This window comes from Eutrigla gurnardus (assembly GCF_963514095.1).
Source record: "Eutrigla gurnardus genome assembly, chromosome: 24".
NCBI lineage: Eukaryota > Metazoa > Chordata > Actinopteri > Perciformes > Triglidae > Eutrigla > Eutrigla gurnardus.
The window spans coordinates 1510618-1538488 of NC_139935.1; the positions used below are offsets into that span (position 1 = coordinate 1510618).

A 27871-nucleotide genomic window follows, 5' to 3' on the forward strand; every position below is an offset into this window, starting at 1 on the left:
TGGCGACAGAAGGCAACGCTGATTTTAATTAGGACCATACATTTAGTTATTTAGTTAAATTAATGTCAATATCACTATCACCATTATTATTATCATTAACATTTTACTTAACTGTTATACATATAGTGATACTATCTACAACAATGATGAAATAAAAATATTTTACATGTCTTAAAACTTTTCAGTCATTCACGTGAATTCATGTAAGTGAAAGTACAGAAAATGTCAACAAAATCTAGTAAAAGCTTTTTATTATAGGCTATATGATATGATTGAATATGTTTTATAAATAGGCCTATAGCTTTAAACTGGAATGAACAATATGTACAATATTATATAAAAAATATTTGTAAAAATATTGTACTACACTATACAGTAATCAGTTACGTACGTGGTTTAATAATCTGCAAGTAAAAAAACGTAATAGTTTTATTTTTGAAAAGAAATCAGTGGTACGCGTGACCCTGCGTGATGACGTTGGCGACGTGCCACGCAAGGGGCGTGTCCAACGCTGCTCCTGCTCCTGCTGCTGCCTGCGACTGCACACACACACACACACACACACACACAGAAAGAGTGCTGCAGATAGTGGACTCACTCCTCAACAGTGGTTTTTGGATGTCGGATGTCGGATGTTTTAACCACAACACGTCACCGGACCGGTGAGTAACGGATATTTAACGGCTCGTTTTAATTCAAAATAACGAACCGGGACGACGGCTTCTCACCGGCCAACGGCTGCGGCTTCGTCGGTGTTTAGGTAGTAAGTTGGGAAACAGAAGCTCGTTAGCTAGTTTGTCACTACGCATGTTGGTAAACAACGCCGATATTAACTCGTAATGTGTCGTCACATAACTTATAAACACCAGAGAACGGAAATACGGTGTACAGCAGAGTGACGTCAGGGCGTACAAGCACAAAAACACGTCAAATAGGACTAAATATGTCCCTTTTAGGTGAACAATATCCTCCTTTTCATAACGTTGATGTCCATTGAATGTGGCAGACAGTCACTGCTGGTATTACGTCATTTAACATTATACCTCCAGGTGTTTGTATTTATTGCCATGTCATGATTGGACATGCTTACTGTGTGATATGGCAGAGATGCTGCAGCACAGTCACACGTGTCTGTTTGCATGTTGTCCAGTTTTCACTGCAGTGGTTTTGAGTTTCAACAAGAGTCAAGGTCAACCTGATGATGATGAGAGGAGGAGGAGGAGGAGGAGGAGGAGGAGAAGAAGAGAGTCCACCTGTCTTACTGTGAAAGTTTGATACAGGAAGTAGCTTCAGGTGGGCGTTTTGTAGGGATTTTCCTATTTTTGTGTGTGCCAGGGAACCAACTTCTCTGATTTGAGAGTTCAAGTTGCAAATATATAGTCATATGTTTATGTCATGTGACAAAGCTGAGTAGAGCTGCCTCAGATGTCATCACATGACTTTTTGTAGTCATATGTTCGGATTATACCATACTTATGGCAGCCTGAAGGCGTTCTCTATCCTTATTTCGGTGCCTCTGAATCCCCTTGTTTCTGTCCTAAATCCAACAACTCTAAAGTCATTTTTACACCACCAGTCGACCTCTTTTTCTGCATATTTGTTATCCCTGCAATCCTGGGAAACACTGCTATTAAAACATCAGGCTTTAATTGGCTCATATCAGATTATTTGAAATAGTTCTGAATGATGTTGGCATCAAGGTGTTGCACATATACACACAGCTTCCCAGGTTTTGGAGCTTTTCCATATAATGACTCATTTCCAGTTATTGTCTACATTATTTTGTCTTCTTAGCCATTTACTGGCAGCATGACAGCAGCTAGCTGATTCGTCGTGATGTCAATTAGGCTTTTAAGTCGTTTTTATTACTAAAACAATGCCAAACATAAGATGGGTGCAGCTTGTCAAATGTGAGGCTTTCCTTTTTTAATTAAAAACAGATTGATAGATAATTCTAAAACAATTAATAGTCATTTGTTAGTTGCAGCTCTAAGGTTCAGTTCATTGCAAGTTGAGCATCAGTGCGAATTAGTTCATTATGGTGACTAAATATTGAGTTGACTAACTTTTATGATGTAGAAAAGCAGCAACTGTAGGTTTGTTTTTTGAGGCCGTCGACCCGGTGGGTTCTGTGTTGATGAAGTGTGATTTGATTTGAAATCACACTTCATCTCCATCATGTCTTTGTGTGTGTGTGTGTGTGTGTGTGTGTGTGTGTGTGTGTGTGTGGGGTGTGACTCATCAAACTCTCCCACTCAGCTCAAGAGGGTCAAGCAGCCGCCTGTTGATTCGCCCTCATCCGTGTCTTCCTCTGCGTTTGCCTTTTTAGCTCTCATCAGTCGACACGTACGCAGCGAGCATGTCTTCCCCGTTTGTCTAATTGACGTCTAATTGATTTTAAAAGATGGAAGACGAGAAAACATTGGGTTTGCCTTACAACTCGCCATCATATTTACTCAGCGTGGTACCTGTCAAAATGCACGTAGTCAGAAACAGGTAATACAGGAAATACTGCAGACATCTGTAGGTTAAGATGGTCTGACTAGTAAACGAAAACACGCTGCTGCTCTGCTGATGCTGCTGGGTACTCTCATGCAACAGTCACATTAATTATTGATGAGCTTTGGGAGAAGATGGAGTGGCATCAGAAAGAAAAGTGAAACATAGGAACACCACGTGAATGGAAACAGAAGACGGTCTCCCCTGCAAAGCATATCTGTTGTGTGTGTGTATCAATATTTTGGGGATATAGACAGCGTTATTTATCTTCTGTATAGAACGCTAAGGGTTATCCAAGTCTATTAATTGATTAGTTGATTGACAAACTATTTGGAATTATTAATCATTTCAGTTGACAGCAGGTTCCAGCTTCACAAATCTACAGGTTGGAACTAAAATATGAATGTTGTGTTTTTGCTCTTACTTTTTGGAAAGCAGATACAAACTACTGTCATCCTAATAAATATAAAGTGCAAGTAAGATGCAGTCTAATACAGCAGTCCTGCAATAAACGAGTGCCGTGATGTTTTTGCTGCAGACCAGGCAGAGAAAGAGTTAATTGGCTTGGATGTTTGTGAGGCAGCGAGCTGTCGAAGAGAGAGAGAGGGGTAAAGGGCGAGGAGGAGAGCGAGGAAGATGGAAAGCAGGAGGCAGCGGAGAGGGTGAAGGCTGGCTGCAGGCTCTGCCTCGTGACGGCGTCTGCAGCATGAGTTTGTTTACATCCATCGGCAGCAGACGTGCTCGGGTATGTGTCTGCCAACTCAGCTGCCATTTTCATCAACATCACCAGGATTCTGATGTCATGTCTTCAAGGACATCTGGAGCCGAGAGGAAAACGCACAATCATGCTGTATGCTAATAGGTCACCGTTGCACCAATTGTAGAAGTTCATTAATTGCAACGATGCTGTAGTTTTACTTATGAAGTCAGTTTTACAGTACAAAGTGTCAGCACAGTGCACAGGTAGGCATCCTGTGGTTTTCACTTTTTATGGTTTAGATGCTCTCAGGCAGTGTAGAAAGATATCAGAGCAGCAGCGTCTTTTAGAAGTACTACAGCATGTGTGTATTTGTTTCTCTGCAGCCCTGTGATGTTAAAACAGGCAGACAAATGTCACTTCTGGCAAAGAGCATCGTTGTGGCACAGGCTGTTTATACATAGCACCGTCTGGTCTGCTGTGTAATCCCTCAGTCGGCGGCTGGAGACCCGGTCACTGGCCTCGTGCAAACCAGAGACACGCAGCTGACCTGTTAGACAAGTATGCTTGGCTTCGTTTTTGTAAATGCATTTGCAGTCCAGGATGAGACGGGCACCATTTTCTAAAATGGTAGATATGATAGCATATCATTTATTCTTTTTACCTTCAAGCTGAGGACTGACATTTTGTGGTTCTGCTTTCACTTTTTCTCCCGTTTGCCACCTGAAACACATATTAATTAACACTATTTTAAACAGTCAGACAGGAAGCTGTCTTTTGAATGAAACTGTGACTTCATGGAAGTCCTTTGTTCTGATGATTCAGTAGCTGATGTCCAGGTCCTCAGACCAGATGAGGTCCTGGTCACGTGGATCTAGTGGGTAGTGATTCATGTAGCCATGAAATAGAGAAAAAATGACTTCATGTGTCACTTTTCACCTTGAAATACAGCAAACAGCGTCGACCCGTCTGGCGTTTCGGAGCCAGCCGAAACCTCTCAACCGAGTCAGCTGTTAGACAGATTGATTTACCTTTTTGCACCCTCATTCTCCTCATAGTATGTTTGCAGAAACATACAAAATGCTTTCTGTTTCATGCCAGCGAGTCTTCATTGATTTCTGCCTTCCTGTGGTGGGAACCGGTGCTTGCAGTTTCCCCTCGGAAGCCAGAGAGACTCGTAACTTGAACCCTGCATGTCAGCTCATTTCTGCTTTCACAGCTTCTTCCAAAACACTTCAGACTGTTCTTTTGTTTTGTCTCCTGCGTCACATTTGATTCAACATTCAATTTTTGTTTCCTGGTAAATTCAGTGGCAGGAAATGTTTCTAAGCAGTGAGTAAGAGTTTGTATTTAAAGTTGCCAGTTTGCACCAGTTTGGTGGAATAATTAGATATTTTCCCCCCAAATTATCTATGCGTAACATAGATAATGACGCTGCTAGTATCAAGGTTACGTCAAGAACATTATTACGTATAATTCAACATCGTGATTCATATTGTTGTGAAATTATCCATTACTTTGCAAAGATTGGAAGTGTTTTTAGCGCTGTGAGATGGCAGCTGAGTTTCACTTTCTTTGGAAACTTTTGCGTGTCTATCTTTGCGCTTCACTCTTTCAAGAGATGTTCTCACTTCCTTACAGGAGTGTTTAAAAGTCCCCCTCATGTTTAGGTTAAAGCTGTGTGATTCTGACTGGGTACTGGATTTAAATCTTCATTCTCCTTCCTTTCTTTATTATGTTACCGTATGTTCTTACTGTCCGGAGACGTAATAGATATTTAAAAGTCTCCTTTGCCGTGAATGTTGCAACGAAGCAGCCGTATATTATGTGCAGCCAGGTGTTTGTGCAACACAGACTAAAAGCAGACTGAAGGCTACTGTTTTCAGACTCGCTGACGACACTTCCTGAACGAGAGAAGGAAGCGACGCTGACTTGAGCAAGATGCAGTTTCAGCTGAAATGTGGAGACGTCTGGGAGAAACACTGATAACTAATCTTAGATAGAGAGATAATATTGGTTCATGATCAAAGTGCTAATGGAAACTGGGGAGAAGAGTTTTAACATTTTCCTCATCCATCTGAAGCTCAGGATAGCTGTGTGTTTGTGTGTTCGAGGGTGTGGGCGATGCTCATTTTCATGTGAAAGGGCTACAGCTGCTCCGTCCCTCTAAAGAAATTATTCACGCTTTATTCTAATGCCGGTCCCACAGCGTCCACACACACACACACACACACACACACACAGGGACAGGGAGCACCTCTGTTATTGGCTCAGTGGAGCCACATGGGGGAAAATCCGTGTCTGACAGAACCGTGGGCTCGCTTTTATTTTTAGTTAATTTAAGTCGCCAAGCAAGAGATGCTGTGTCCTGCTTGTCCCAGATTCTTCCCCGAAGATACAATGATGTGGATAAACAAGCAAAAACAAGCCTGTCATGAATTGTAGAAGACGTTATTAAAGGCACACTTCACCCCAAAATCAAGAATACGTCATTTTCCTCTTACCTATAGTGCTATTTATCAATCTGGATTGTTTTTTTTGGAGATATCCGCCGTAGAGAGGTCTGCCGTCTCTCCAACATAAAGGGATTGTTTGTTTGTGGTTCTCAAATTCGACTCGCATGAAAACAATCGTTGGATTTGTATTTTTAATATAATCTAAAATCTGAAACCCTTGAACTTTTTTTTTGGTACTTTCAAATGTAAAAACCTGCCGTTTCATGTCTTTTCAGGTTGTGAACTTCCGCTACCTCATCCACACTGAACCTGGATCAGCTGACTTCCTCTTCTCCATTATCCATCAATAAACTGTGAGTAGATATAAAATGATCGAGGTTCCTATAAACATCCTCAGAATATAATATCACTGGGGCTGCAACTAACAAACATTGTCTGACCCATTGTTTGCTGCTTTCGTCATATCGTCAAGACGATAAACTTATGGGGTGTTTATTTTGTTTTTGGAGCTGCTGTCTCTCTGCTGTCCCATATTGAGTGAAAAAAAGAAAAACCCGACACACACACACACACACACATGTGGTGAGATGTCTTGTCTTCAGTCTGCGTGAAAGACCTCTTGGCAACGGGGAAGCCTTAAAACGGGGTTTCACCATGTATGGTCACCTCGACTCTCACTCCATCCCTCCTTCACCCACTCTGTCTTCAAACTAAGACAGAAGCTTCAAACACACCCACATAGGCTGCATTTACATGCACGATATATGTGAGAACGCTGTAAGGCAAACAAGCTGCCTCCCGGCTCCTTCACGAACCAGAGGGAGTAAGGTTGCCCATAACACTTTATTCATCATCGCCAAGCACAAAGTAGGAGATCGTCTTACTGCTTACATTTAATGAAGCTGTCATGCAGGATCTTGTCTGTGCTATAAGTGGTTAAGCATCTTTAAAGCTGGTCTTGCTTTCTAAATTTCACAACAGGCTGTATATACTAAATCTCCTCTATCCTAAACAAAGTCATTCCTCGTGGCCCCTCCAAACCCGCCCACATGAGCGGAGATTAAACCCAAAGCCTCGGTAACGGTGTTATGTGGTATGTGGGGGACTGACAAAGTCACATATGCATCCCTATCTCACATTCGAGAAGATTTGAGCCCCTATTTTTGATGCAATTATCCACATTACAGTAGCAAGTCATTCAGGCCTTCTTGTGACTTCATAGACTTTCAGATGTAGGATGTATCTTGAAATGTATACCCGAAATAATGAGCCAAACTCCTGGATGTGTGTCAGGATTTGCCGTGGCCTATACAATGTGTGTGTGTGTGTGTGTGCCCCAATTCATGTGACTCACAAACCTACACACACATAACACACACACACACATCCACAGGCACAGCAGGCTAAATGTGGAGCTCCCTTATATGGCAGTTTTTCCCCCTCAGTGAAGTTTCAGTGCTGCCATGGATTCAGAGAAAGAGATTGACTTCCTTGTGTTCGCTGCTCGTTTTTTTGTTTCACTGGCAAAACTGTTAATTGACAAATTACTTAATTGATTTGAGGTGATAAATCATCTGTTGCTGATTGTAAACTAAGGGATTTGCGCTGGATGTGTGCTCTAGTGACATTTTCTGAAGGTTAACAGGAAAATATATACAGTAGGTTTATAGATTTCAGCTTTTGTCTCCTTTATTGAGAAACTCAGAGCAGTATCTTAAAATAAATTCAGGAAGCTGGCGTCCTTAAAAAGCATGGAATGACGTGTAAAAACCCACTTTTGATAAGGAAGCTTAGAGGAAAGTGCTTGTCTTAAGCCCCTCTCCGGGTTTTTTGGCTTTGGGAATGGAAAATGTAACTCCAGTTGGCGGAGACACTGGAAATATCCTTCTAGGTTTGGGAACAAAGACCAGAGATGCATCGAGTCATTTTCTTGAGTACTTTCAGGTTTGCTTCCGTGGTAATTTGAAGAGCTACCAGAAACCAGGGAGAAACGTAAGCATGTGTGTTTTGTATCTTGCAAAAGGAAGTAGGAGGCATTTTTTTTTAAATATTTTCAGAAAATACCTAAAGCGGGGGAATATAATTGTATTTTTAAAGTAATGCAGTAATTCATTACAGGATTTTATTGGCCTACCAGCCAAAGTAATGGGTATGTGATGCTCTGCTGCATGCTGCACTTATTAGACTTATTTTAGGGCTGTGTGGGTTTGTATAGATGCTGATTGACATCTCCTAGACTCTCCCATCCACATGAGCAAATACTATCTATAGGAAACACCTGTTGTGGTGTGCAGCATCTCTGAAACTCTACCAATGGCAGGCCAATATAACCACTAACCCAGAATCAGAGATAAAATTAGATCACTGGGGGCTTATTTGTAAGAAATGTATCATACGGCCTATACAACTTTGACCCAAATCTGAATGCTTGAAACACATTTTTGGCAAAAGAAAAAATAGAGCACAAATCTACCAAAATAGACTACAATGTGTTGCCGAACTAGAGCACAGCCAGCTACCGTCCCCCTGCGTTTGCCACTTTGCTGCAAATAGGCTAATTGCTCTTCAGCAAAATGGGACAGAGGGAACGAAAGCAGCAGGAGAAGCTAAGGGAAAACTTACAGTCTCTTAGCAACATCATTGTCATACGCTGAGAATAAATAGGCACAGTAAAATGCAAATTTATAAGTTTCTATGTGGGATGACGCACATGGATGCAGATGAACACATACTCTATAAATATATCTAAAACTTAGGGATGCAGGTGGCTGACAGATGAGACCTGGTTGCATGAAATATGTAATTTATATATAAATATGTGTGTTTAACCTTAAGAAGAAGACTTTTCTGTTCCCTCACAGGCTGCATTACTGAGGAATTTTTAAAATCTTAATTTTACATTTACGACCTGTTTTCCTCCATTATAGTCTTCTTTGTAATTTCCTTATTAGTTATTGGCGAGCAGAGATAATACCTAATAAACCCTCTTTTCCCCTGATGATTGAGATATTAGATTTATACTGTTTCACTTAACGCTGACCAGAAGGGCTGCTCTCCCTTTTCTGTCTTTTCTCTTTTATTCAAGATGCTACAGTGAGATGGTTCTTATTATCCGTATAGTGAAATTTGCCTGTTCCAGCCACAAACGGACTAGCAGATGTTTAAATATAAGATATAAAGGGATCACATGATGCTGCAGATTGTGGAGGAGGTGAAAGTGAATAAAGGTTGGAATTCAACCTTGTGAGTTGCAGCTGATTCTTGTTTTTGCCAGTTTTGTACCTGCTCTCACTTTCTGTATCTTCTCCAAGCAGTGCCACTTCCTCTTTATTCATAGTGTCATTAAATAAAGCCATTCCCTTATTCAACTCTGTTAGTCTACTATGTTTGTGCCAATCATACTTCTCTTTTCTTTTTATGACTTAAATGTACCGATATCAAATCAAAATAAGCAAAGATTACATGTGTGAACTTCGGCCGGACCGACTCTGGATTTTTCTGGATTATTGATTAAATGTATTGGTTTATTAAAGACATAGACAGCACTTGAGCATATGAAATGCACATATAACACTCTAAAAATATGAATGCCCTATTAATACATCAATGACATAGACGTCAGTAAAAAAAGTTTTGAAGAATAAGAATAAGAAGAAGAATAAAATATATGCTCATGCTGCCAGTAAAACTGTAATTGCTGCAGTTTATAATTATGAGGGGATTAAGCAATGTGAGAAACCTGGCATGATTAATTAGGAATGGATCCTTTTCAAGCTCTTTTTAATCTGAACCCTCTGATTGCTTCATTAAAGAGAGGACGAACAGAAGGAGGGGCACCTCACATGGGAGTGTGTGACCGCGTGGGCGAGGGTGTGTGTTCAGGCCTCCTGCCGTCGCCCGCTCTCATCGGACAGGCATGGCGGGGGTCCGAGAGCGCGGCTCACGCTTACAGAGGCCGTGGTCGGTGTACCGGGCCAACACATTCGAGCTGTCCAACGAGATGATCGGCCTGGCCCTCGCAGGTGAGGGAGGGACACACAACCCGACAAAAAGCTTTCATTCGTGTCGTCATCGACAACTTGTTAAACAGAATCCTTTTCTTTGAAATGATGATGTTTCCAGGAAACAGCAAGGACCCAGATGAGCCTGTGCTTGAGTTCAGCGTGGGTGAGTATGACTTTAGGTTTTCCGATGATACGGGTAACTCATGGATGATCCTCCCGTTCCTCGTGGCTCATGGAGTGTCTTTGTCGTCCAGCCTGCTCAGACCTGCTGACTCCCGCTCTGGACCGAAAACCCAACAGCTTTGTAGCAGTGAGCTGCACGACGCCGCCGCAGGCCTTCTGGACCAAACACGCCCAGACTGAAGTCATAGAGGTCTCCATACACAATCTTTTTATTATTAAAGTCAGTGGAATATAACAGACACTCTCCAGCAACCGTCATGTGACATATTTCCAGGTGAAATAAGTGTGTCATTTTGAGAGTGATGAGATGAAAGTGTTCAGGGATTTGATGCAGTTGAAAAGTGGGTGTAGAGGACTGTTTGTCTCCACCTACACCACCTCACCTACGTTGTTATCAGGATGCCGAGGGAGAAATTAATAATGTGAAGTGCAACCACACACTTTGGAAAATGTTTTTGCCAACTGATGTCTCCAACCACACACCTGAAATCAGCCTCCGAGCTTCTACGATGCATCACCATCAACGAGGCCAAATCACAGTTTGGGGTCAGCCTGCTCCTTCAAATCTCAGTTAATTGGGAACATTTATCAGCGCAGAATGAGTCATGAAAAATATTTTAACATTAGAGCAGCACAGAGGGGACAAAGGACAATGTTTTGTATTTTATTTTATTTAGCTTTTACTGCAAAATCTATCAAAATAAGTAATATATATACTTGAAAAAGATGTTTTGGTGTGTGATGAGGTGAAAAAACAATTGAACTGGTCACATCTACCCTCACAGGGCACCAGTAACCCCATCTTCCTCAGCAGCATCGCCTTCTTCCAGGAGTCCAACATCAACCAGCAGACGCAGGTGAAGCTGGCCGTCTACGACGTCAAGGACCGCTCGCAGGGCACGGTACGTTTATATACGTATAGTAAGAGTCTCTGTAACTTCAGCTCAGCGATGAAAAACATCACACCACTTCATTTTTAATGGGAACATCATTAAGATTGTCCTTCTGTCCCTTTAGATGTATTTGTTGGGCTCGGCACTTTTTCCTGTCAAGGAGTTGCTGCAAGAGCGGAGCCACAGATTACAGCTGGAACTGAGGTGAAACTCATTCTCACTTCTTCCTGCTGGGATTTTATTGTTTTTACTGTATTGATGCATAAAAACCTCTGACTTAATAACAGTATGTTGATAATATATAATAATTATAATTATAAAGAAAAGGTAAATTACACATTAGATCCCCAAAGTTAAACTAAACTAAAGAATACAGGATTTAAATATACAGGAAATGCTCAATATCTGCCTTCCTTCCTTCCTTTTCTTTAAATATATCTTTGTGAAGAGAATAATTTTTGGGTTAATTTTCAGTATTAATTATATCTGGCAATTATAAACCATAAAATGTTTTAACGAGTGCTTCATTAGGAATAAAATGTGCACACTAGAACTGAAATGGTAAGATAATACATTTTTACCTGGTTATGAAACAGTTTCATTGTAAGACTGACGCCTCGTCATGACCCACATAATTAAGCGATTAAGCAACCATTACCTAGAAGATCATTTCCATTTGCTTGTCATCGGTGCAGCCGGTCGTTGTGTGTTAATTTGATCCATCATGTAAATTCATGTGAAACCAATGGTATAAATGTGTGTTTCACCGGACAGGTCAGCAGAGAACCAGCGGGTGGGGAACATCACCATAGCTGCCTGGCAGATAGAGGAACGGGCAGATCAGAGGATGTTGTCGGACCGGCTGCCGGACAGCATCAACGGGCGGGTAAGAGCCTTTGGTTTGTCTGGTGTTGATATTTTCCACATTGTTAATAAAGGAAACAAGTACTGTAGATAGTTATTGTGTATTTTAATGTGCTTTAATAGGACACAGATGATACTTTATTGTTTCCACTAATAACCATCTCTTTGAGCTGGGGAGATGGAGGCGGCGGTTGACTCGCTGTGAGACAGGTTCATGTGTGCGTCCTGCAGACGGTGCTGCCTGTAGACGAGAGCCTGACGGAGTCCATGGGGGTCCGGATAAAGTACGCCTCGCTTTGCAAAGACACCCTGCTGCGTTCAGGTACCACTTTACCAGTTAATGGCACCACGAAATGACAATCCTGTGATGTTGTTGAACACTGTTAAGAAAATGAGGAACTAAAATGGTGGGTTAAATTACAGGCATGATAAAGAAGTAAAGAAATGTTTTCCATTCTTCCCATCCTCCACCTCTCTTGCTCGGATGGCTCCATGTTTACCAATAAATCAGACCATGAATCTTATTATCCAGCACAGATGTATTGATTGTCTGCAGTAAATGGAAGGGATCTGTTTACCTGAGATATATATATATATATATATATATATATATATATATTGCTCATCCAGAAATAATACAAATGTGAAAGGTTTGAAGGGTATGCAATGACATCTGTGACATCTCTTATTTTAGTTTATTTTCCCTTAATTGTCTTGTTTTACTACTTGATTGTTTTGTTTTGTCTTCCTTGTCTTTTTCAGTTGTTATATGTTTTTCAATTCAAACTAGCTTTCTAAATCTAATCTAAATCTAATTTGAAAACGAACCAAAGTCAATACAAACCCATACAAGCAGATGAACAGTCTGATCTAATCTCTCACATGGAGGCCAATGTAATTGTGTCTTCAGTGTTTGGGGGCACGATGTCCAGGATGTACCGCTTCCCCTCGACTGATGGGAACCACCTACGGGTGCTGGAGCAGATGGCCGAGAGCGTCCTCTCTCTGAACATCCCCAGGCAGTTTGTCAAGCTGCTGCTGGAGGAGGATGCATCCAGGTACAAACGCAAACATCCAGACCCCATAAAACAAAACAGCTACATCAGTATGTTTGGTGCTGCACCTGTCCACTGACTACTTTGCATTGTAGTTGTCAGTTTGCTGAAGATATATCATTTACAATCACACAAAGAATGTTAATAAAATAGTAATAGTAAGACAACGTGAGCGTTACTCTCCCCTGAACAACTCTCCAGGGTGTGTGAGCTGGAGGAGCTGGGGGAGTTGTCCCCCTGCTGGGAGAATCTGAGGCGACAGATTGTCTCTCAGTACCAGAACATAATCCTCGCATACCAGGAGACGCTGTCTGATCTCAGCAACTACAGAGGTGAGAGCTTTCTCTAAGAGCTACCATTCTGGTTGTCACATGCAGCCATTTCACCGTTGTCTCTGCCTCCTCCACGTCAGGTCCATCGTTCAAAGCCAGTAACCTGAAGGCAGAGAGGAAGCTTGAGTTCATGCCAACCAACCTACACGTGCAGAGGATGAGGGTGCAGGACGAGCTGGGCTTCGGTAAGACATGAAGACATGCAAACATGCCACTTGTTTTCTGTTCACACACATTATTTCCTCCCTCTCTCTCTCTGCAGAGCACACGTACGATGTGATAACAATCGGAGCGCCGGCGGCTCACTGCCAGGGTTTTAAAAACAGCGGTTTGAGGAAACTTATTCAGAAGTTTGAGGAAGCAAAGAAACAGTAAGTTCAAAAGGGGTCGGACAGAAAAATGGATTTGCATGTTTTTATTTTTGTTGTTTTATTCATTATGTGTTACTTATATTGTTTCAAATATTTTGCATTTAAGATATATTTTGATTTTTGTAGTCATTTTTACATAAAAAAAAAATGAATGCATTGTTTCTTCAACTATTGCATTAACTCAATTCTATGGCTTCTCTTAATTTTGTTTTTGTTGCTTTTTATTGATCAGCATATATGAGGAGGAATGGTGAGTTGTTGCACTGCTTTGCTTTGTTTTCATTTGTTTGTACACTGTTTGCCTCTCACTGCTCTTGTACCACCACAAAAAAAAAACGTTCACTGTTTCTTTGAGTGGCACAACAACGTTGTGTGATTTTTTCAAGCATTGAGGGTAACGGGTGAGTAGGTTTAGACTGAATGCAAAAAACTCATTCTTATGTTTACAGATGTTTGGTATTAACAGAGTGTGAAAGGAACTAAAATGTACGTTGTCCTTAAACAAGCACAGTTGTGTGTGAGACCAAGATATTTTATGACATGTTTCATGAAATGCTGCTCATTTTGTAAATTCATTCAAATCTGTAATCTTGTAAAAACGTGTATCTACACTTAAAACATCTTAAATTCTCATGAAGATTTATCAGAATTTCTAAAATGAACGGTATCACCCCTGAGTCCTGTTGATGGAAGTCAGCTTTGTGTTGTCTTGTGTTTCTCTGAGCCACTAAGAACAGGCATGTGCATGCAAATGCTATGTTGTTCACAACATAGCATTTGTAAGACATAAAAAAGGCAACCCTTGGATGGAGGTTCAAAGACTTTTTTTTACATTTTAAGGACATAAGAGTGTCATCAGCATACACTTGAACACAGACCTGTTGCTAAAACTATATGTCTTTGCTTTCTGCAGCAGCGCCCTCTCCAGCTCGCAGTCCATCGTCTACATCCCCCAAGACATCGTCCGAGCCAAAGAGATCATCGCCCACATCAACACGCTGAAGACTCAGGTCAGCTACTACGCAGAGAGGCTTTCCCGAGCCGCCAAGGACCGATCCGCCAGCGGCCTGGAGAGGACGCTGGCCATTCTGGCTGATAAGGTATTCTTACGTTAACGTGTCATTCCAAAGCACTTACATTTGGGAATGATTGGATGATGTTTCGGGCTGATGTAACGGACACCTTCCCCTCTCCGGCTCAGACTCGTCAGTTGGTGACGGTATGCGACTGTAAGCAGCTGGCTTCGGCCATCCAGGCCCTGAACGCAGCACGGCCAGAGTACATCGCCTCCAAAGCGTCTCCCTCCGCCGACTCGGAGCAAGTAGTCCTGCGCAACGACCAGGACACGCTGCTCGCCAAGTGGAGCGGCCGCAACAGCCGATCCTCGCTGCACGTAGACTGGCATGAAGAGGAATGGGTGAGTTCATTAGTTAGCTAATTACTCTCCTGATTTTTAAGAAACTGTTTCCTCAGGCAGCACGAGACAAGAGTTTGGAGTTATATAAAAGAGTCAGAGCTCTACAGTTGCTCGCATTAGAGCATATTTGTTCAGCAAAATTGTGGCTTGATGTCATTCATCATATTTTTTATGCATCTTCCCTCCCCTCTGGCTCAATTATTTCCCCGCTGTAATTTCTCCGTTAGCCCTTTAAGCCTTTCTTACCAAGCGTTGTGTCGATGTCTCATCAGGAGAAGGTTTGGGTGAATGTGGATAAGTCTTTGGAGTGCATCATCCAGCGTGTTGACAAGCTGCTTCAGAAGGAGAGGAGGCCCAGCGTCAGCAGTCAGGACAGTATCCCAACTGACCTGCAGGGCGGCGCCAGTAAGAAAGGTAACCTGCACACAAAATGTAGTTGTTTGGTTTCTGTTCTTTGTATTTGATACCTTGGATGTTTTGTTTTACTTTTAGGGCAGAAGTGTGACAAATTATTAATGTTAACGTGGGAATTCAGTGTCAAAATTTTATATTGTTGTTTTGCTGTTTTTCCTTTTTGTTTGCTCCATAATACTTATTTTAGTTGTTTTATAATTATATATATATATATATATAATTGATTTTGACATTTAAGAGTGTAAATGAACTTCCCTATCTATGGCTGTGAAAAGGTGAAGAAAAAAGCCGAGTTTTCTGGATCAACCCTGGAAGTAAATCACAGGACTCTCCATCATTACCACCATCATCATCGTCACCATCATCACCTTCGCCTACACAATCATCATCACAGCCCCCATCCTCTGTCTCTCTGCCTGCCCTGTCCACCACACAAGAAACCTGTAGGTTCATTTCAGTTCTTCCTCTTTAAGTTTGGCTTCTTCATGTTTTCGGGTCAGTTTTCTTGAATTCAGGAAGTTTTATTTACTAAGGAAAGCAGGTATTTTTAGGCTACTCGTCCTTATTTATTGTCGGTGAAAAAACTGTCTGATTTTTGTTTTGTGTGCAATCTTCGTTGTTGTGTTTTGGTCTGTCGACAATGTTGCAGCATTTCTGTATTTCTATAAGAATATGTTTGTGTTGCTTCAGCCAGTAGTTGTATCTGAGATTGTGTGCTTACTCTACATGTTGTCCTGGACCAGGGTCACTCCTTTATCCAACTTACTCCAAAATGGTGCATACAGCTGGCAGTTCAGAAAGATGGCCGTGTGGTAAAGAATTGGAATCATGAGACTTTCAGGATGTTTTTTGGATAGATCTTTGACCCTGGTTGCAGTGTTTTCTAAGTGTGTCTCTGCTGCCCCGCGTGGCTAACATCGCCCGCTAATCGCGCATGTTGCACCTCCATCCACTCTTCCAGATGGAAGCCCCGGTGCTGAGGAGGCGTACCCAGGTAAGAGCTGCTATCCCTCCCATGCTTCTCTGCGTCTTTCCCTGACTCTCCAACACTCTGGTGCAACAGTTAAATATTCTAGTAACACATTCAAACCTGGAGATCAAAACATCACACTGTTGGAAAAGGATGCGGTTCAAATGACAGGATTTTCTGTGGAAAAAGGCAATGACCTCTAAAGATTGCAAAAGGGGGATGTTAAAGTGTCATTATTAAGTGTGAGATAATATGAATATTATTCTCAAGTTAGAAAGAAAGAGACAAAACTTCTCGCTTCTGCTTCTCCTGTTGCTTCTCTGTTCCATCTGTTCTTTGTCTCTGTCTTAACAACTCTTAATTATCTTATGTTGCTGCGTTATTTCTCCTAAAGATCCCTTTAACTCCGCTAACGTTAGATTGCATTCATGTTGAGGGGATGTTTAACTGTGACGTATCCATCTGTACCTAATGTTGGGTGTCTGCATGTGGTTTCCAGGCGAGTGGAGCGAAGCGTTGTATCCTCTCCTCACCACGCTCACCGAGTGCGTCGCCATGATGAGCGACAAGGCCAAGAAGTCCATGGTCTTCCTGCTGATGCAGGACAGCGCCCCCACGATAGCTATGGACCTGTCGCTGCAGTACCGCCGCGACGTCGTCTTCTGCCAGACGGTCAGCACACAAAGTGATATTTACTCAGACGTGCACACACATCATGACTCACAGCGAGGAAATCCACGAAGGCTTCATAAATCTGTAAATATTACAAAACTGGAGGGGCAAAGGTCCAGCGCTTAGTGGCTTTACAGTATTTATATCACTGCTGAAAAATATAAGAAAGGAAGAGGGAAAGAGAAGGGCTTTCTTCACCTGCAGACCCAAACACTCCTACTCTCCAGACGTTTCAGTTCTTTGGGCCAAATTTAAAACAGAGGAAGTGGATTTGATATCTTATGATTCGTTGTTTTTACAGCCGCTTATTTTAGAGTTTTGGCTCGGTTACAACAGCTGCATGTACACAGCAGGTTTATTGTAGGTATTTTAGACATGGGATCCTAAAAGTAGCTCAGACAGGTTTAATCAAGTTAAACTCTGGTATTTAATTGATACTGATATGATGATGATAATAATAATACTGGTGTATGTGTAACTACAATCAAAGTCCACGTTTCCTTCTCTTCAGTCTGTTATGTAAAATAGGATTTCCTTCACACATGGATGCACAGAAACCAACAACATGCATCCACTTACATAATCCCAGTAGCAGCCAAGCTTTACTGTCTCTAAATTCATATTGAATTCATTAATTTTGCTAAAGGAACCATTAAGAGAAGGAAACTTTGACACACTTGAACAAGCTTGAATTGATTATAATCTAAATAGTATATATAGTATAAAGCAGTGATACTTTATGTTGCTTGATATTGACGCACGCATCATCTATAATTGATGAACACAAGAAGCTACACATGATTGAAAGCGTTCTCTTATAACGGCTCCTTGTCATGTGAAGTGACGTTAATGCTGACGGGTGTGCTTTGCAGCTCACCGCTCTCATCTGCGGCTTCATTATCAAACTGAGGAACTGTCTCCGTGACAACGGGTTCCTCCGACAGCTCTACACCATCGGCCTGCTGGCTCAGTCCGAGTCGCTGCTCAGCACCTACGGTACCAAACACACATGTGCACGTTTCTTTCTTTACAGATGAATCAGATTATCAGGTTTTAACCACGTGTGTGTGTTTCCCAGGAGAGGAGTTGGCCATGTTGGAGGACATGAGTGTCGGTGTCATGGATCTACGCAATGTCACCTTCAAGGTAGAGAGATGTTGAATAATAATAAGGAATATAGTCAAATGCTCTACTTCTGTTGGTTTTATTGCTGTAATTCAGTTTCTTGTTACTTTTGATTCTGCGTTATTTAACAAACATTCATATTGATTGATCGAGAGACAGTCTGCATAAGTCTGCATGTTCACACACTTCACTCAAAGGTCACACAGGCCACCGGCAGCTCCGCCCCCGACATGCTGCCCATCATCACGGGAAACCGGGACGGCTTCAACGTCCGCATCCCGCTGCCGGGGACCATGTTCGACGCGTTGCCGCGGGAGATCCAGAGCGGCATGCTGCTGCGGGTTCAGCCGGTGCACTTCAACGTGGGCATCAACGAGCAGCAGACGCTGGCTGAGAAGTGAGTGAGTAGGAGAAGAAAAAGACAGACGTTTGAGACCAGCGAGGCGTCGTTGCATGATGGATGAATTTGTGTCCCGCTCTACAACTCGATGTGAGAAAAAAGGTGCGTTTGTGTGCGTTATTCAGGTTTGGAGACACGTCCCTGCAGGAGGTCATTAACTTGGAGAGTCTCTCCAGGCTGAATTCATACTACGAACAGTTCAAAGAAGTCCTGCCCGAGGACTGTAAGTACCGAAGTGTACTAGTTGACACACCATAAAATGGTAGAAGAACATGTACTCAAGTACCCTCCATGAGTATATTTTTGGTCTCTATGTTCTTCCCATCTCATCATCTATCCCTGTCCCCTCACCTATATTTCCCATTTCTCCCAAAACCCCCTCAGGCCTCCCGAGGTCTCGTTCTCAGACTTGTCTCCCTGAGCTGCTGAGGTTTTTGGGGCAGAACGTCCACGCCAGGAAAAACAAGAATGTGGACATCCTCTGGCAGGCAGCCGAGGTGAAGGCTCTACTTTGTTGGACATCAAATACCAGATAGCTTCTTAAAACTGCTGAAAGACGTATATTTACTGATGACCCCTCTCCGTATCAGATCTGCCGTCGGCTGAACGGGGTTCGTTTCACCAGCTGCAAAAGCGCCAAAGACCGCACGGCCATGTCCGTGACCCTGGAGCAGTGCCTGATCCTGCAGCACGAGCACGGCATGGCGCCGCAGGTCTTCACGCAGGCCCTCGACTGCATGCGCAGGTAGGGATGACCCTCACGGTGCCTGAATGAAAATCACACCCGGGCAAAACGAGGGAACCTAAGGAGCAAATGCTCCGATACCTTTTTTGTTATATAGATTTCTTTATTCCAGTTTGTTTTTTAGCAGAAAAGGAAAAGGATGTTTTGCCCGTGTGCGATTTGGAAACCATTGCCTGCTTCCTCCGTGAAACAAACTGATCCTAGAGTTGCTGGTTCGTCTCAGAGAGGATACTTGAATATTATGACAATTGGTTGCTTACTTCACCAGACTCTTGTCAAAAAAAGGTTCAAATTGAATCCATAACCATTGCCGACCTTCTTCTCTGTGGTAAGGGTCTCGAGAAGAGAGGTACCTAACTGATATTCAAGTGAGAGGATCCTCTTTCGGTTGAGTGCTTGTTGGTCTTCTTGTCTTTGTCTTTTCTGTCCATCTGTCTACGCAACATTGTCGTCCTCTTGTCCATCCATTCTGTAAAGCTGTTTGAGAGTCTGAGTTGCTAAGAGGCTGGCACAGTATTTCTTGATTTGTCTCATCAGAGCACTTGACTTACCATCGTCGTCATCTTTTCCTTCACCCTCCTTTGTCCTTTCCTTCATTCATTTTCAAATATCGTCTGACCTGGCCTCTTAACAGAGTATACAGAAAGATTCGGACGAGAGTTGAGTCGATGTTTTTTCTGCATGAGGAATTTGGCCTGCATCGTGCAAAAGTAGACCCCTCCATCAGTAAAGGAGATTTAGAAAACACAATATGACTAAGTCTTTATTGTAACTACGTAAGACAGAAAGAGACTCATTTAGAAATGCTTCGCAAAACCCAGTTTGTCTGGAAAATGACATCGACTTACAGAAATAACCAATATGATAGAAGACAGGAAACAGTGACGCACAATGGAGCTTTATTGATATTGATCCAGTGTCAGAGGGGTATGCAGCAACAATTTTGGCCAATTCCAAACAGCAGCTTAATATAGAAAATCCCCCCAAAATAATATATATATAATTTTTGTGTATAGTGCATTCCCACTTTTTGCGCCACTGTCTTGATCCAGGATGTTACAGCAAATGTGATTTTCTTCCAGAGGACAGAAACCGTCTCACTTCTGCCTCAGAGACATCATGAAAGAAGTTTTATATCTGTTTGTATCTTTGTGTCAAAAGACATGTGTGTTCAAAGTGGAGTTTTACGTGTTATATTTGGTTGTAAAGCCCATGTAAAAAAAAAAAAGTGGACTTAATAAAGTTGCACTGACACTCGCATGATACGACATCTCTTCACCTTTTCCTCCTCCCTTGTTCCTCTTCTCACATCTCTCCCTTTTCCCTGCTCTCCTCTTCATCAGCCGACGGGCATGAAAACAGCTTTGCTCATTATTAGAGCCTGACTTTTTGCCGTTAGGAAGGATTTTGAGCTGTGATGCATGTTGGGGAAAAAGCTTGGAGAAGTTGTACACTTTCCCTCCATCGCCCCCTCCCCCCTCTCACCCATACTAAGTAGATACAAATGGACAATACACCTTTAAAATACATTTTGAAGTTGATTCTGCACCCGTGCTGCATGAAAGCTTTGTTTGTTCACTTGCTGAACACATTCAGTGTAAATTTGCTGATCTAGGGTGACTTCAAAACATTTAAAGGGTGTCATGTTGGTTGGTCCTTCCATGTTTCCCTCCCTTCCTTCCTGCTTCCTCCCTCCATGTCTTAAGACTATATAAACATGGTGAACCATTGCTGTTTTTTCTTATCTTCCTTTTCTAAAATGCGTCGAAACATCTTTCTTAATTTTCTCTTTTTTCTCTTCCTCTTTTAATCCTCTTTCCTCTGTGTTTCCTTTGGCTCATCTTTTGCGGGGATTGTTTTATTCTTGTTTGTTCGTCCATTTATTGTGACCTCCATACGATTTTTTTTATTATTGTTATTCTTTTGTCACACCATGGAAACTGCCGTCTGTCATGTTGGCTGTGGCTTCTTTGTCGTGGGGTTTTTTCGCCGGTGTCACCTGTTACGTTACCATTTCACCTCTGGGCCTGCATACGTTTGTGTCATCTGTTTATTTTGCTTCCCCTCCTTTCTTCCTGCAATCTTTTATTTCCTCCTCCATTTGTTTCTTCATCTGTGCTCCTCCTTTATACTCCTCCTTTTCCACGTCCCTCCTCCCTTCCTATCCTAACCTCTCCTGCACCACCAACTTTTTTTTGCCGCTCCACACCACCTCCCCTTCCTCCCACCTCCCTGTGACTCGGCAGAATTGGGACGAGGGAGGGGGTGATCCAGAAGAACCTGAGCGGCTTGCTGCCGGTTCGAGACTTCCGGCTGGACCCCAGCCTCCTGTACTCGCTGCCCCTACTGGCCCTCAGTCCGAACCTCCTGGTGGTGTGGATCTTCCTCAGCGTGGCCTATTTCCTGGCCAAACTCCGCTGCAGCTGAAGTCTCTGCTCTCTCGCTGTGTGGGAGTGACTGACTGAATGCATAGTCTTACATATATGAGGAGGGGTGGGAACACTGCACACTGAGTGAGAGTGAATGTATGTAACTCATGCACACTATTACTGTTCAGCATGTGCACACTCTCCCACCGTGACTAAGGGCTTTACCCAAACATTTATCAACAAGAAAGGCCCCTCTCATCTTGTTTGTTATTTTCCCCTTTTCCAGCTTGAAATAGCTGCACATGATTGGCAAGCCTGGGAAAATATCAGCACAGATTATTTGTGTGTGATCATCGTCACACCGGGTCTGCTTTAAATCAGTCAAACTCACAATTTACTTCTCATTTCTGTATTTTTCTGCTCCAACATTTCTGTGACGCTTCACTGAAAGCTGTTGCATCAAAATTGTCTGATTACAAAGTAATCAGACAAAATGTAGCTCATGCATGTTGCCATTGGCTATATTGATACTTAAAATGAATGACTAGAGAACAATATCACGTCACACAGATCCCAGCCCTCTCCAAATCTAATTCTCTCTGATACATTTGTAGTGGATAGCGCCCTCTAATGGTATGATCTGTGTGACTCTGCCTTATTCTTCATTCACTGACAACAAAATAGACAAAAAACACGGGCCGGAAAATACACCCGAGTTGTGAATATGTATAAAAATATGCAGATTATATATATATTATATTATATATATAATATTATATATCTTGCCTTCAGGAAAGAGTTTTTGTCGATAGTAGCTTATCATAATGGAAATATATTTATCTTATTTCATTTGTGCAATTAGTTTAGCTTGTTTGATTTATCTTTGTCTTCCATTTGCTTTTGCACTTTTTCAAGCTAAAGTGGACGAAACTAAAGCTTTTATTTGGTGCCAAAGGGCAGTATTTGCTAATGTAATTTTCTTCCTGCTTTTCTAGACGGTAGAAGGTATTTTGCTTCTACTTCAGCCTCGTGCACTTTCCAGCAGCTCTGGGTCAGTTATGACTCTGTTTACATGCAGCTTAACATTTCTATTCTGACTAGAATTGTCTGAATTTTAGCCTTTTATTGGGTGAAGAAATGAATGAATTAGCCCTGTTTACGCCAACATAAATGAGCTGAACTCATGTCAACACTTCGACCAGAGTATGATGATTATACCAGCCTCACTTCTTTACTCATTTGGCCCAACGGGGTTTGTAAATACCTTGCATACCTTGCGTCCAGTGACAACTCATTTCCTCAAGGTAAATCTGGTGTGATTTATAGACGGTACGTGGATTTTCCTGTCTAGCAAGTTTGTACAGCGGAAACAAATAAGCCCGTCCTGTATATCGGCTTATTCAGCAAGGCAGGAACTCCTGCCCTCTTTAGACATCATTCACAGATCTTGTCTGCTAGAAATCAGAGAAATATTCTTCTGCTAGATGATAGTGAACTGATAAAGCTCCCTACACACCATGATACATGATGCCTGAGGTGTTATTCATGGTTTCAGTTCATTTGTAAAAGCTGTTGGAGGAAGTCAGTGCTCTTATGTCTGAGTGTTATCCTCTCACCTGCCTTGACGGCCAGCGATGGCACTTTTCCAGACACTTAAATAGTTTGTAATGTCTCTTAATTGGCTAACGTTGGCATATATGATTGTAGGATATTCAGGGGGAAATGAGTTATTAATTATGCAGTGTAGTACTGTTGGTTCTACACCCTTCAGAGCATTTATGTGGACCAGTTCACATTTATTTTTCGCTAGAAACAAACTGGTACAGATTGCAGCTATAGCAGTTAATATTAGCTTTAAAGAACCGCGTCGTGTTGCACGAAACTGATTTTATTTGTAGTTGAACTGATGAATGATAAGGAATCCATGCTTGTGGCCAGAAAATATATCTTCTTATATCTTTGTCTTTGTGTTAATTATCATTATTATCATACTTCAGGCTGCAGCTAACCTGCAGATATGCTTTAAAAATGATCAATTAGTTGCTCTTTTCAGCTTTAACCTCACCCCTAAGTCCATATTATCACTCTTGTTGGAAGAAAACAGATTTCAAGATGCTTTTGCTTACAAGCCATGCACTTTTCATTGAGCTTCCTGGAAAGAATTGTGATGCTGCATGCCCCGCATTGTGGAAAAAATGATTATATATAGATATAATATTATACAGCTAGCGATGCAACCAAGCTCACAGTCTTATTTCCCAGCAGTAGTAATATCTCTTTTAGTACAGGACAGGTTCGGTTTTCAGGTTGGAAAAATCAATGTTACTGTCCATCCCCAGAGTTTTTGAGGCTCCGTCCCATTAACATCGACCCAGTAGGGAAATGGATCAGGCCAAAAATAGGCTCCTTTGGGACTTTACCATGCTCTCATGACCCAAGACACTCAAACACTCCAGTATACTGTTCCATGTGGTCTTACACACTTCAGTAATGACGCTTTTGTTTCTACACCCGTACCCAGAAGGCAGGGATTGAACATGTCGCTCTGTATTCCCAAATCAGTTTGCAGAGCTTCTTTTTGTACTCGTTGGTCAGTAAAAACTATTTTTTTTGTAAATACTGACTGTTCTGTATCTTAAGCGCTTTCCGGTTAACAGTAGAAATAATATAATATAAACTGTTTTACTTTCTATTGTAGGAGTGGTTCAACATTTTGGGAATTATTTGCCTTTTTTTCGGCCAAAAAAAAGGAAAATTTCCCAAAATGTTAAACTTCTTTGTTTTTATTTCAGGAAATGTGTGTTTCTCGTTGCTCCAGTTTAGAACTACCTCTGTGAGACAGAAGTTATAAGTTGACAGTTTATTTAAAAGAAGTCAAATATAATATATTAATACATATAATATACCAATATGTGATTACATAGTTACTGATCATACAGCAGGGATGTGAAAGAATGGGAATTATTTTATGTAAAATATATGAAGATTTGTTTTCAATATCTGATACACTTATCATTAATTCCCAATAATTACACTCAAGTTCTTCCTTAGAATATGAATTTAAATCTTGATTTTGTTAATGATTTCTTTTCTTTCCTTGATTCAGATGTGTTAGAGAATATATTTGTATTGCTGTACATACATTGTTATGTTATTTATTGCCTAAATGTTTGCTATATATTATTAGTTATTCAAAGCAGATATAATTTTATATATATATATATATATATATATATATATATATATTCTTTTGGTATTTGAAAATCCTTGTGTTACGCTCATAAATACCTACTGCATTTATTGTTTACACTTGTGTTATTTAATATTTATTTTACCTCTGCATAATATGTCCTCACTGCATTTCCTCAGTCTGTCGAAGTTGATTTGTACAGAATGTGTCACAAAAAAGTTGTATTTTTAAAGGTATATGAATTCTAAACTCTGGCGTTTTGGTGTTAAAGGAGTCATCACCTGGTTTTATACGTATCCAGCCCCCCTTGGATCGCTTTGGATCAATTCGTAAAACTTATTAGAAAAAAAAAAAAAAGTTTAATCAAACATTGAGCTTGTTCTGACCCTTTTTCGTACCGCGATTTTATCACGCGAGATTACGCGCGAGGTTTTGACTGGTCCGGATGTGCATTGTATAATATGTAATGAGGCGCGCGTTGATTCGCCGCAGGAAGGACAGAGCCGGGGGGGCTTGCCTGCATGCAGACTCCAAAACATAATGGCGGCGCTTCGGCGATTTCAGGTAGCGGACGGGGCGGGGTTGGGTGGTGAAAGAGGGGTGGGCTTATGCAAGTAGCCGCCACGGTGACGTCACCGAAGGCGCAGAATCAAAATCTCGTGCTTTAGGAATGCACACCCTTGTGTGCTATTCCTGTTCGGAAAAAGAGCAGAAGCGAAAAAACGGCGCCACTTTCAAACTCCAGCCTTTCAGGCAAGTTTCAACTGAGGTCAAACACAGATATGCATGTTTTAACAAGAGAAATTGCGATTTCCAGGTGATGACTCCTTTAAAAGTATCCAGACAGATCCCAGGTCAGCAAACAAACCGTTGAATTGTCTTAATTCGTGTTTATTTTCCACATTTGGCCATCAGTGTTTTTTTCCTTTAAGACACAGCAGCCGTTGGATGTCCATAAGCGTCGGCCTTGCAGCGTCTAGCCTTGTTAGTGTGTTCCTGAACGCCACAATTTAATCACTGTCAATGGAAAAAGGAGTTCACAGCGTTAAGGGGCTAGTCAGAGTGTTTTACAGAGTTACAGAGAACAAGGAGGAAGGTGTGATGAGTGGATTTGCATTGACTCAATACATGCTTCCAAGAGAAAGAGACCTCCTGAGAAGTCAAAGGTGTGGCTGCTCTCGGGGCAGATTATCACTGCAGAGCCCAGCTGTGAGATACTGGTTTCTCTACACAATGTCACCACCGGATCCATTCATCGGGTCTTGATCCCTCAATGAGATAAGGATGTTTCTCAGAGTCGGTCCAGGAAGAGGGAAAGACCAAAAGGTCTTTTCTCTTAAGATCGAAGAGAATTACTTCTTCTAATCAGGATCACAAAAGTTAACCACAATCAAATAGGAGCAGCAGGACATCTGATCAGTGCAAGAGAAAGAATATTAGGATGAGATGAAAATAAAACCGAGGTAACACATTTTCTTCTACACCCCCCATTCTGTCTTCTCAGCGAGGGTTGCAGACGAGAAAACACCGTGAAGAACGTCGGATGCCGAAAGTACGCGTTTAACTCGCTGCAACTCAAGGCCTTCCCCAAACACTACCGACCACCCGACGGCACCTACGGCAAAGTCGAAACCTGATTGGACCACAGGGAGCTCTGCGTTCAGGAATATCATTGGACAGAAAGGCTGCTGTGTTTTGGGGAAGGCTGAGATCAGACTGGGGACAGTCCGTCAAGTCGGTGGGTTACTGTTTCAGAGGGTTTAGATTTGATGCTTTGAAGGTGTGATTCAGTGGCACCTGCCTGAAAAATCTCTCAGATTTCTACCACCTTAGTGTTTTTTTCTGGATTAGTTGCTTATGCCACATTATGCCTAACCAACTGAATACAAGAATGTAAAAAAAAAAACACTGCCTCAACCCGGACAAGCACTGAAACAATTAACATCAACCGCAAAAACATTTATGTTTATGCTCCACAATTTAAATCAAGAGATAACTCAGTAAAACAACATGTTGAATTTCAACTACATATCAACAGAGTTGTAGTTAGGATGCCTTGAACCTTAGATTTAAATGGAAATGGTGTGTTTAGTTGGGAATAAACTGCAGTGTGTGCGTGTTCATGGTAATGAAGCAACACGCAATGCAACATTGGGACTCATTGATGTGTATTTATGGCGCTCTGTGGCTCAGATGAACAAGCTATAGCAGGCTTCCGTTACATCAAACATAATACATAATGGAGGCCTTATCCTTGTAGGAGTTGTCTCTTAACAGACTGAATCTGTGATTTAAATGTTGCTCTTTACTTCTCCTCACATTTGCCTTTTAATAGCTTGAAAACACTGATTTGTTACAGCACCATTACATAAAAAGGGAAGTGACATTTAACATTAACAGCTTGTATGAAATTCAGAATGTGAAAATAATCATCTAATAATAATAGTATCAAAGACAAGCTAAATGTGAAACTTCAGGATAATTGATTGATGTCATTTGGGTGAATTCTAAATCAAGTATCTTCAGAGTTTGCAGGCTGCATCTCCTTATTCCATGTTTTGCTTCTATGCAATTTTGTTTTCGCTGCTTAAAACCACCCTGTTTTCATTGTTATTTTTTATTTTAAAGAAGCATGCGGCACTGACAAACAAATCTAAAACAACTGAATTTATATTGAGGCCTTTCCTTCCATTTCATCACGCTCCTTTGTGTATTCCACATTTGTTTTCAATGGCATATCTGTACCACTGCTCTTCACTTCCTGTGAAGTCTTGAATCCTCTGCACAGTAAAACCACGTTGCAGCTCCATCATCAGTGACTTTGTCTTTAAGGTGAACCCCACTGTCAGACAATCCTACTGCAGTCGACTCTGAAAATGCATTTATTACTGTACTTGTGTGTTTTTACACATCGGTCAAAAAAGTACCTTTTGTTCTGTCCACATGCTCTGTAGTATAGGCGGCATTTTATTTGACATTACAATAATTTCTGCCCATTTGAGTACATCTGTGAAGATTTGAATATTGTATATTATAACTTGCCAATATCCGATGCTGAAATAAATATAAAATTGACTTTATTTATGGATCAGTTAATCAATAATTTTTTTAATTTTTTTCTGTTGGATTATGAACTATTTAAATGACATAAATAACTTCATATACTTTCTTAGCACCTCCACTTATTGTTACTTTCATGTTTTGAATCATTATGC

At 41.5% G+C, this 27871-nt stretch overlaps 1 protein-coding gene across 9 annotated transcripts; it reads left to right on the top strand.

Annotated features, from left to right (window-relative positions):
• The first annotated feature begins 533 nt into the window (after positions 1–533).
• On the top strand, positions 534–27731 carry LOC311009836 (inositol polyphosphate-4-phosphatase type I A-like). 9 transcript variants are annotated; one of them, XM_084004249.1, is made up of 27 exons: positions 534–662; positions 5928–6005; positions 9465–9674; positions 9775–9819; positions 9911–10029; positions 10625–10741; positions 10857–10936; positions 11507–11618; positions 11828–11918; positions 12507–12654; positions 12853–12983; positions 13064–13168; positions 13246–13354; positions 13587–13604; positions 14268–14454; positions 14556–14771; positions 15044–15185; positions 15461–15628; positions 16147–16179; positions 16655–16827; positions 17700–17823; positions 17906–17973; positions 18150–18349; positions 18478–18575; positions 18737–18849; positions 18943–19097; positions 26161–27731. In XM_084004249.1, exons 3-27 carry the CDS (start codon positions 9569–9571, stop codon positions 26291–26293), a joined length of 2991 nt encoding a protein of 996 aa, XP_083860375.1. In that variant the 5' UTR covers positions 534–662; positions 5928–6005; positions 9465–9568; the 3' UTR covers positions 26294–27731. The 9 variants fall into 9 exon arrangements, with proteins under 9 accessions (XP_083860375.1, XP_083860371.1, XP_083860374.1 ...); XM_084004245.1 differs by lacking the exon at positions 26161–27731 and adding an exon at positions 21344–21550; XM_084004248.1 differs by lacking the exons at positions 16147–16179; positions 26161–27731 and adding an exon at positions 21344–21550.
• Positions 27732–27871: the final 140 nt, after the last annotated feature.